The 11,857-nt window shown below is 35.2% G+C and overlaps 1 protein-coding gene across 1 annotated transcript; it reads left to right on the forward strand.

The window, feature by feature from the left end:
• The first annotated feature begins 366 nt into the window (after window positions 1-366).
• On the forward strand, window positions 367-10,920 carry LOC140767156 (protein S-acyltransferase 24-like). Its single transcript, XM_073106972.1, has 13 exons — window positions 367-833; window positions 1,231-1,371; window positions 4,323-4,435; window positions 4,859-4,938; window positions 5,010-5,173; window positions 6,291-6,423; window positions 6,515-6,611; window positions 7,084-7,141; window positions 8,765-8,842; window positions 8,948-9,046; window positions 9,194-9,272; window positions 9,371-9,519; window positions 9,999-10,920. Exons 1-13 carry the CDS (start codon window positions 552-554, stop codon window positions 10,443-10,445), a joined length of 1,920 nt encoding a protein of 639 aa, XP_072963073.1. The 5' UTR covers window positions 367-551; the 3' UTR covers window positions 10,446-10,920.
• The last annotated feature ends 937 nt before the right edge of the window (window positions 10,921-11,857 follow it).

Below are 11,857 nucleotides of genomic sequence, written 5' to 3' on the forward strand. Positions count from 1 at the left end.
TTGGATAATTTATTAAAATAAATAGATGCAAGGCAAAATATATATGCAACTGTTAGTTTTCTAATTCAAATATGATAATGAAGATAAATTTTCATCCAAACCATTAAAATTTTGATCATTTGGCTTTTTTTTACTTCTTTCTTGATGGATTTACATTGTCCAAAATGCAAACTAAGACAACTAACAAGTAATTTTCTTTAGATCTGAATAGATTTGCAACCTTGTTGTTTGTAGAGAGGAACCTACTAATTTTACTAAAGTTAGAATAATTTTTTTTCCCAAATTAAATGAATATGGTAAGAAAATAAGAAACGTATTTAGACATTTAATTAAAAATATAGCATTTGTTCAAGTTGGTTTGTCTCCAATTCTGACCGGTCTTATTGGCCTCCTGGTTTCCTCTTTCTCCCCGCCCTCCTCCAATCTACTCAGTCAAACGCCCGAAGGTCTTCTTCTCTTCGTCTTCCTCTTCCTATAACTTCCCTTCTTCCCCCCAACCAAAGTCTTGGTTCCAAGAGGCGATCGCGATTGTGGTTGGGTCTTAGGGTTTGATGGCGTCGGAGATCGAGGTGGTGGATGAGGGGAAGGAGATGGTCGGAGTCGGAGGAGCAGGAGGCGGAGGAGATGGTGGTGGTGGTGGTGGTGGTGGTGATGGACAGGACGCGCTCAAGAACGACGTGTACACCGGGGCGGCCTACGGCGATCTGGAGAAGCTGCAGAGGTTGGTGGAGGAAGAGGGGCACTCGTTGGCGGAGCCTGATGCGCTTGGGTACTACGCGCTCCAGTGGGCGGCGCTTAATAATCGCACGGCCGCGGTTCAATACATCATTGAGGTATCTCACTTCGTCTCCTCTCAAGAAGTTTGTAGCTTTTCTTGGATTTTACAGGTTTTTATGGACTTGTTTTCTCCTTAAATTTGTCTTCTTTGATGGGTCTTGACGATCACAATGTCGCCGCCCAGTACATCGTTGATGTGTCTTTCGTCGTGACCGAACTAAGGTTTTACTTTTGGTTGGATTTTGGAGATTTTTGTGAAAGCCAATTCGTTTAATTCTTCAATTTGTCTCCTTTATTGCGTTTTATGGGGGTTTGCGTTCTGGTGATGCATGTTTTGATGGCGTCTGTCTGTCTTTTTATTGCTTGATTTTGCTGAATTTTGCCTACTTGTGGAGAAATAGAAACTTCCTGGTGTGTTATTGAATGATTTAGTAAGTTGTGGTTGTTGAGCAGCATGGCGGAGATGTAAATGTAGCAGATCACACGGGGCAGACAGCGCTCCATTGGAGTGCAGTTCGTGGCCACATCCAGGTTGCGGAGCTCCTTCTGAAAGAAGGTGCTCGTGTTGATGCAGCAGATTTATATGGTTATCAGGTTTGAGTTCAAATTTTAACTTGTTCTCTGTTGTATACCTAATTCTTTGCTTACTTGCTTCTACCTTTTTGATGTTTGTTTTGCCATAATTTTGAGTTTCTGTGAAGCTTGTTCTTAACGCACTGTGTGTGCTTAGTTCTTGATGGGACTTTACCGGTTCACGCACGAAAGCTTATTTTGCCCTTCACATCAATTTTGTTCTTGTTGATTAAAAAGAAAAAAAAAATCTGTCCTTTTTTATGTCACGTGAATGAAACTAATTTACCTTGAAAGTTATTTAAATTTTTTCCATATCTTGAGGAACTTCTAAAGGACTCTTCTTGTGTTGCAGGAGCTTAATTAAATGATACCTGATAAAGTAGATGACTTTTACCTTTTAACTTGCTATGTAAGCTCCTTGGAAGCACTTTTTCTTGCCAGATATACTTTAGAAAACAAACTTGGTGTTGATTCTAGTCTATTAGAGGATTAACTGTAATTTGACGTAACATAATACAAGCGCCTTTTTTTAAAAAAATTTCACAAATTATAATGGAAAATTAGAATTGGAATTCGTGATTTACTGTAGTGATGGTTTATCTTGGTCTGCATTATTCTGTGGCCTTGAAATAATAATAGATTTAAGATTTGTCCTGGTTTACTAGCTAATTATGTGCTACTGAATGTCATATTTTAATCAATAATAATTAATAAAAGAAACTCTGGATGCCATCTTGAAAGTTGGAGGCTACAGATTAACTATGACCGGCTAAATAAAAAAGCTTGAGAACTAAGTAGGAGCCAAAGGAGAAATTGTCAGTGTTGACAGGGTTGATTATGGTGGTATAATGGAGCATGAAAATGAAAGCTTAATAGGAGATAGAAGAAAAGAGTAGTTAGAGAGAGGATCTAATTTTTAGGACATCTGTAGACAATGCAACTAGAAAAAAAATGGATTTTTGCCTATCATAAATAGGGATCATATATTTTTATTAGTACAGGATATACTATACTGTGACTTCTTGTCTGTTGAAAATTTTATTCTTTTTCATAGTTTTGATTTCTCTAATATATATGCTTTGGAGTTTGGATTCTTTATTTTGACTAGAAAACACAAGTTTATGAAGTGCAAGACCAGTTAACAGATCACCCACATAAATTAAGTAAATCATGAAATATTGATATCTATCATATAATGAAACATCTGAGCAAATATTCATCATTCAATCAGTCATCACAGTAATCAGAAGGAGAAGCATTACTATTATACCAATCGTACAACTTCAAGCTAATTAAGTTATAGATGCCGGCTCCTTTGAGCCCTTGCAAGTCTATGCAACATTCAATTGCTATACCAACTTAAGATAAGGTGCCCTTCCTTGTTTAGTCCTAATTTTGCTTTTTTAATCTGCAGAAGTGACTGACAGTGGGATATCTTACTGGTGGTGATTTTCCTAGTATTAGGCATATTACTATCACTATTTTGTTTGTTATTATCTTGAAGTGTCATGGTGATACAAGGTAACAGGCTGTATAAATGAATAGTTTGTTGGTGAAACCACTTGGTGGTTGAAGTTTGGATCTAAGGAATTCTATGTAAAGCAGTTGGTAATGAATTTCATCCAAGCATGTAACCACCTTATCATGGTTCAAATAATTAAGGATATAAGTTGTTAAAATTTGCCACATGTCAAAATATTACAAGTTCATTAGTTGAGTCTTATTCACTTTTTAATTGAGCCACGACCCTTACCTGTTAGAACTCTTACTCTTCCTAATTGCACCTCCTATTCTTCTTCTTTCTTTCCTTCATTACCTTCTGCTGTCCAATTACTTCTGTTCCCGTCCTAGCCTAGTATCGGAGGATTTCCTGCTGCAAATTGAGTCCATCTGATGTCATTAAGTGAAGATAACGACTGAGGATTGATATCTATGAAGTACAAACTGTAAACCAATCTAGTTAGACCTAAGCATGAAAGCCTTTCTTTGAAGACCTGGCCAGCTCTGCGAAGACGAAATGCCGGACTATAAGCCCCAATTGCACGTTTTTGCGATTTTCGGATAGATGAAATGAAATTCATCCATTGGGTGAAGTTCTTCCCCTGCAATGTAAGCAAATCCATGGATTCAAATGATTGGTTGCTTCATGTCCCAAGCTTGAAGTTTTCAAATCCGTCGATGAATGTGGAGATCGGATCAATGCTCACGAGTTTACATCCATACAATCAGGGGTGGTGGTCCATTGAAGAAATTGGATTTAACTGGTGAACTAAAATTTATACAGTGGAGAACTGGAGACCTTTTTCTTATTTGATCACTAGGCCTAAAATTGATCTTTATCCTATTATATTGTCTGATCAGGTTATTTTTCATTTAGACAACTGTTTTCTGATTGATATTCTTGGAATTCTATCTTTCATACATCCATCCTTTTTGGTTCTTCCATAAGTTCATCTCCTGATCGAATCTTTAAACTTTTTGGATATCTTTCTTGGTCATTCACGGTGCCTGATTTGAGATTTCATTGTTGTTCAATATTAGTACTAGACTAAACTGTTTTACTGCAATGAGGTAGTCTTATTTTTTTGCATGAATAGGTGCACACATATGTAATGCACTATTTTGACTAGTTAAGTATTATATCTCAATAAGAAAGGATTAAAAGAAAGTCCATTACTGATGAATGACAAAACTAAGTATGATTACTGGAATAACATAATATATCACCTATGGTTGGTTCTTTTTCAGATTTTATTCTGATCGATTTTGGCATCTGAAATAACTCAATAAGTAGCTCTGGCAATTGTGGATTGTAGATTGAAGCTATATTTTATGCTTTTGCCCTTTTTCCCCCTGTTTCACTGATCAATATTTATACAAAACTGGGATGATGTTATTGTGTTTGCTCCTACTGTGACCTAGTTGCAGTCACCATTTTGAAAGATTTTGATCATCTGTTCATTTGATAACAGGCAACACATGTTGCAGCTCAGTATGGCCAGACAGCATTTCTCTACCATATTGTTGCCAAATGGAATGCTGATCCTGATGTCCCTGATAATGATGGAAGAAGTCCTTTGCACTGGTATAAAGTTTGACTTCCCTTTTTAATGTTATATGGGATTATAGTTTTAGCTAATTGTTTCATTGAGCTTCTGTTTCGAAGTTTTCATATGTCAATATGTCATCATTCAATTGTATGCACATGTTTTCATAATTTGTTACAAGAAAAGCAATCCTACTTCTTCTGTTACCTATCAATATTATGATGCACCAGGTCTAACAAATTCTGTATTTTACCAAAAGAGAAGAAGAAAAACATATGCTGTCATCTCATATCTTGTTTCTCAAGTCAAGGAGAATTTAGATTTTTTATTTCATAATTAATCTTTTAAAACTTTATCATTTTTTTCTATTTTACTTCTCAATCGATGATAGTTCTCATGACCCTTTAGTTTTTTCTTTTAATTATTAGTCTTTTCTGATCTTAACTTATCGGAGCCTGTAGGGCTGCTTATAAGGGATTTGCTGATTGCATACGCCTTCTGTTATTTCTGGATGCTTATAGGGGGCGGCAAGATAAAGAGGGTATGTACTATTAATCTTTTCTTGTTCATCATTGAAGCACCTTAGCCATTGAAAACTCTTCTTGTCATCAGGATGCACTCCTCTTCATTGGGCTGCTATTCGGGGAAATCTAGAGGCATGCACTGTGCTTGTTCAAGCTGGAAAAAAGGAGGACTTAACGGTGCAAGACAATACTGGTTTAACTCCAGCTCAGCTTGCTTCTGATAAGAATCATCGGCAAGTTGCGTTTTTCCTTGTAAGTACTCTGAATCTGGACTTGTTATCTAATAATGATCAGGATTTTGTAGTTGCTTGTCTGGTACCTGATATTCATTAATTCTTGGATTATCTATTTATTTCATGCACTGTTTTCAGAAAAATAAGATAAATTTTCTATCATTCTGTAGGCTGTGTGGCTTTGAACAATAAATTCATGATTCTGATCGTTAGAAAAAGGATTCTCATTTTCTTATCTAGTTTTATTTGATGCCCTTTTTTTTGCTACATCTGAGATGTTGTCTTACGTTGACACCGTTTTTTTTCAATTTTGTGTATGTTATTCAGGGAAGATTGATGCCTCATTTCATTTGTATCTAATTTCATGTGTTCAAGTTGCCTAAACTTTTTGACTGCTTATAGATAAGGATATATAAGTGCTTTTATTCCTGCAAAATACAGATGCATGCAATGCACGCAAGTAGTCTTACGGCTATATAGGGGTGCTAGTTGACTAGAAAATCAAATTACCAACAAGTTAGACGATCAGTGGACCTTATAGATTATGAACCGAAGTATGATCAAACTCTAATCAATGGATGCTTTCTACTTTACTTTTTTCTTAATGTTACTGTTTGTGTCACTTTACCTTTTCCTTGAAAGGATTCTAGTATATGATTTCCGTGACAGAGATTTTAATTGCTGCAGCTACTTCCTCCTTGCTATATTGTGCTTCTGACTTTTTCTATGCTAGTATTCCGGTTTTTAAGGTTTTCAGTTCTGATAGTAAACTCGAGGGAAAAGTAGGAGGTTCTGTAAGCTAGCTGGAGTTTAGTTTGTTTGCTTTTTCCAAGATGGTTTCAGGTTTGAAGGGAAATTCTGGGCACCCTCTGTAATTTTGTTAAAAGATTGTACTTTGATAGGAGATCAAAGTATACTGACCATACTGTAGTCACTGCATTTTGGTTATTGCATAACTGATTTGTAGTTCTGTAATATTAATCTACTTTATTTTGGTGCAAAGTAGTCCGACAACTTTTACAGAGATAATACAGTTGAATTTCCTTTCTATAGTAGTTTTGAGATACCACACCTGCTTCTACTGTGGTTTGAAGATCATTAGAGCTAATATGACCTAAATAAGATGCACATGGCAGGGGAACGCTAGAAGGGTATTTGAGAGACGCTGCGATGGCCAGCTTGGCAAGTTATCAAAATTAGGACTGGCGCCTGTCCTCTGGTTTATAATTATTATGTTGCTTGTTACATATATACATTCAGTCATCTCAGGTACAGCGCCAGTGCATGATTTGAAGCATATTCTTCTAATCATCTCACAAAACTATATTTTAATATTCATTTTTAAATTTCTTTCTTACAGCTGACATTTTGAAGCTGACAGCTGCATTTACACTGTTTGAGTGGTTAGGGGTTCTCCTCGCCACTGCAGGACTAGTTATGTTTTATAGGTGTAGCAGGTATATATCTTTATATCCTTTAGTGTTTATATGTATTACAAGATATGCTACTTGATGCACATTCCAAATTTTGTTTGCTTCTAGTGCGCTCTGAAACTATTTACATTTCTTCTTCTTTTTCTTTGAATTTCATTAGAGATTAATACTACTCTCTTGATACAAAATATCATCTTGCGAGAAAATAATATATCTTTGTCCATACTGAACTTGTAATGTAATGATTTTATTGCCGATCATTTTATTTACAGGCATTACTGCAAATATATATATATATATATAGGTACTATATGATATTGGTATTCTCTAAACGACAAAATCATTTTGCCTTTACTTTGAAGCAAATATATGCTATATGCTGTCAATCTATTTTTTGCTACCTATTATACCCTTGTATGCCATACATCTTGGATGCATTGGTTTGCTGGTTTGCCTTCCATCCATCTCATTACCACAAATTTGTCTTTTGCTGCAGGAAAGATCCTGGTTTTATCCGAATGAATGTGCGGGATTCACAGAATCTAAGAGATGATGTGAGTCTCAAAATTTTATTAGTTAATCTTAGTCATAACAAATATTTTGGTCATCTATCTGTGGATTAGATTGATAACATTTTATTAACTAGTTCATTTGTTTATAGTTGTTCAACCAAATTGTCAGTCCACTGTATTTGCTTATATTTTCAGTTTTTATTGTTCTTTTTCTTGCACTCAAAATATATCTTTGGTCATGATACATTCTATTGCACCGAGATACATTTATTTTACCTAACAGGTTAAGCTTTTAGGTTAACCAGTTATCTAATATGGTATCGGCGCCTAATTTTCTTGAGTCATTTCCAAACCTTATATATTCCCATTTAATTCTTTATTTATTCTTATGTGGTGTGGAGTGCCGTACAACTCACTATCTTTTATCTATCCACATATGATATATCTGAGTTGCACGTGAGGGGGTATCTTAAAGGCTTTCTGTTATTTTTGGCTTTGGATCAACCGGTTATCTAATACATACAGTGATATAAGTCAGATTACTTATCGCGCATTGAGTTGCATTATGATGCACTTGATTTTTTTTTTCAGGAAGAGCATATCAAGAAACTGAGAAGCATTAACATTGATGGTTTCCAAGAACCATCACTAGAAAGATTATATGAGAAGCATGTACGTATGAGCATTATTAAGTAGAAGATACTCTCAAACTCAATTTAGATCCCAGGATTAGGGGAAGAATTAGAAGTGAAAATAAATCAACTTAAAAGATATTCACTGGTTTTGAGGAGAAATTGTTCTCACAGTACTCCTTCCTTTTGGGGCATCCTTAGTTAAACAAGTAGATGTGTTCAGTTCCTCAATGTAGGAAATAAATAGATGACGATAAAGGTATGTAGAGTTGAGTTAGGTTAAAACTATATAAGTAACAGTTTGTGACTTTGTTCTAAATCGGGATATATGGAGGTCCAGTTATAAAATGCTTGATTTTCTCTTCTTGCCTTCAACCTTAATATTGGGAAACTGTTATTTCTGTTATGTCAGGTTCTTCCTCTAATCTGATCGTGGAAAGCCTTATTATATGATATATCTGTTCTATTAAAGAACTTCTATGTTGCACTTTCTTCCACATAGTGGTTTCCTTGTAAGGCTTATCCCCTGTATCTAAAAGGTTAGACACTCAAGCAATGGGTTAGTCCTATTAGAAATGAGGTTATGGCTATAATGCTACATTGATCTTCCCTTCCTAGGCATCGTGTAGGTGGGAGCCACCTGCACTAGATACCCTTTTCTTTGGCATGTGCTTTTGATGGAACTTGGGTGTTGCTCGAACTTGTTCAACTTTGGCCTTTGGACTACATCTCAAACATGAATTCTGAAATTGCTCTGTTAAAGTTCAATTTTTAGCTGAATTATTTGTCATAAGAATAATATTGTTACAAATACATTAGGCTATGTCTAATTTTGTTACTCAGAATAGTATTTTACTTGTGGTTCTCCCTGCTCCTGTTGGGCTATTTCTTGATACAATATTGTCTGAAATAAGACAATATATAGGTTGTAGCATGTCTGGAAGTTGAAAACTTACAGATATTCCATTGTCAAAAAATAAGCAATTACATATATTTGAAAGTAGGCAAGTTTATAATTCTGGTATAATTTTAGGAACCTCTGCTAAGGATGGAATTAGGCAATCCAGCTCTGTTGGCTGGGAACTGGTCCCAGCTATGTGCAACATGCAAGGTAATCTTCTTTTTTCTTCTCTTGTGTTAATTTTTCAACCCTTTTTTCAATTATCATCTATGTTTGTGAAATTTCTTGATTTACTATTGTTTAAATTTTTCTTAGATTGTCAGGCCTATACGATCAAAGCATTGTGCGACATGTGATCGCTGTGTTGAACAGTTTGATCATCACTGTCCTTGGGTATCTAATTGCATTGGCAAGGTATTTTCTTTTGGAAATTTGTGTCCTATTAATTCGTCTAGTCAACCTATAAAAATTACATTGTACTGTAATCACCAATTTTCTTTTTCATGTACTATGCTTCCTTATCTTTGTGCTGATTCCATAGACAATGGCTTGCAACTGCAGAGAAATAAATGGGAGTTCTTTATGTTTCTCATTCTAGAAGTTTCTGCAATGATTGTTACTGGTGCAGTGACAATTATAAGTACGTATTTTCTGGTGTGTTTTTGTCAAGTTTCCTTTCTGAGTTCATTATCAGTACCTACTACTTGTTTTATGATTTTGATCATTGTTGTTTTGTAGGAATTGTAAGGAATCCCGCTGCTCCAGCATCATTTGGTGCATGGCTGAACTATTCTGCTACCCACCATCCTGGCGCAGTGTCATTTTTTGTTATGGATCTTTTTCTTTTCTTTGGAGTTGCAGTTTTAACTGTTGTACAGGCATCACAGGTATTAAAGGAAGTCTATATAACTAATATTTTATTGCCTCAATTTTAATTGGTCGATGCAGTTGGTCCAGCTATGACTGACATATCAATTCATTTGGGTGTCATCAAGTGTTTGAGCTCTTTGCTATGACATTGTGGTAAAAAGGGGAGTATTGATTTCGCTTAATGGAGATATGCGACCTAGTTAAAACTATTAGGTTCTCAGATTCTGGCAAATTTGTTTCCTTGCGATTAGTACTCTTAACCCAAGCAGTAATTAGCATTTTATGCTGATATGTGACAGCTTGATCATAATTTGCTTGTCTATTTATTTTATATTCTTACCATCCGAGTCCTGTTGTGACGTGTTTTGATAATACTTTGAACTTTCTGAACTTCATGATCATATACACTTCGGGAAGGTTTCTAGTTTCTACACTTATCTTCTGTACTCTCAATACTCTCAATAATAGTGACTATCTATTCCAATTTGTTATGCAGATCTCAAGGAACATAACAACAAATGAGATGGCGAACATCATGCGGTACAGTTATCTCAGAGGTCCTGGTGGCAGGTTCAGAAACCCATATGATCACGGTGTTCTCAAAAACTGTTCTGACTTCTTGATAAGTGGTTACAATGAGGATGTAGAACGACCAGAACCGGAATCACCTTCTGATGAGGAAATGGGGTTGATTCAGATGACTGGAAGTGCAGTTTTGCAGAATGGCGAAGGTCATTCTCATTGTAATAGCAATGGCCATGCTTGTGCTGATCGTCAGTCTAAGAGTTCAAAATGCCATGGTCATGCTGGTTCTTCTCATTCTGACGAAAGCAAGGGTAAGTGTGATCCAAGCAAGAGTAAGACCGATGGATTTCCATTGGGCTTGGGAATAGGCCTTGGACGCAATAATGCTCACCATTACACACGCGCTCTGCCCTTGTGATTCAAAATCTGAACCAAGAGCATGGGATTGTGCTCTTTGTAGGTGTAAGTCATTGGAAAACAACTTATGGCTTTCCTTTGTACATTTCCAGCCGATTATTGTCCTTGGAAAGTAATTTTGCCTAAGATGGTCTACTGCAGTGTGCGAGACATTGAGCGTAAATCTTATGACCTAATGGGTATTGATATCGATGTAAGAAAGATGGAAGTTTGTTTGGGCTCTGAAAGCTCTCTATATGGAACTATACTAATTCAGTGTTATTCACTTACTCCTGATAGGAAGGGCTGCTATGAACATCACATGAAATTGCGGACATGTCGTCTGCCACCAAAGAGGGTGGTCTTGTAGGTTTATTTTCAGTTTTTTTTTTCTTTTTTTTTTCTTTTTCTGTCAGACTGGTGTTTGTCACTTGCATGAAAATGCATTCCCTCAATTCAATCTGAAAATTGTTCCACAGCTAGTTGAGCGCCATTTTACCGAGCTGCTGTTTTTCTTCTGTTCTTAAGTTTCTTCTTCGCTATTTAATAGCATTCGCAGTGTGGAATCTTTTTACAGTTAGCCATCTTTAAACCTGTGTCTTATGTTCTTATATCTTTCTTTCTATTGCATGCTACTTGTGGTCACGGTAGTAGAGCTGCTAAGAGATCACTGCTGCATGCCTTGCTGGATGTTTAGAAAACCTACAGCCATTGAGTGGAAGCTTTATATCTTTCTTTTTAATATTTTGTATTTATTTTATTAAGAATTTTTATAAATTATATTTTATCTATTTTGTGATTTATATCGGTTTTTAAGAATTTTGTAATATGATCCCTCGTCTTTCTTTATAATTCTTTATTGAACTTACTAAAAAGAATATTCCGTTAAAAATATAAAATAATTTATAAATATTTAAATTATCTGTATATTTTTAATGGGAAGGTGGTGATGGCAGTGAGTGATGGTCATGATAAAGCAAGCGGGTGGGAGAGGGTATTTTAGTAATTATAAAATTTTGAAAGATAGAGTGTGAATTATAAAATAGATAAAATATAAGGTGTGATTCTCGAAGAGAAATCCGATCTATAATTGGTCGGATTTATGCTTTCTTATAACTCTAACTTATGACTCGATCCAATTGTGTAATTAATATACAATTAAATAAATCTAGTAGGTGTTTAGATGTTGAGCATATGAGTACATTGAATATTTTGTCATTCAAAATTTAATTGGTATTATTTTAAATGTATTAAAAAATTTATCCAATTATATCTTTGTCTCTAATAAGTATTTCTAACATTCGATTAGTAGATTAATTAGATATAATGACAAATTAATAATTTTAGTTTGAATATAATGTCAAAAGGGTTATATTTGTAAATAATAATAGAGTCAACACGCGGGGTGTTATTTGTAATTCTAGTTTAATTTAT

The sequence above is a fragment of the Typha angustifolia genome, chromosome 9, assembly GCF_048772165.1.
Source record: "Typha angustifolia cultivar Huaian chromosome 9, ASM4877216v1, whole genome shotgun sequence".
NCBI classification, from domain to species: domain Eukaryota; kingdom Viridiplantae; phylum Streptophyta; class Magnoliopsida; order Poales; family Typhaceae; genus Typha; species Typha angustifolia.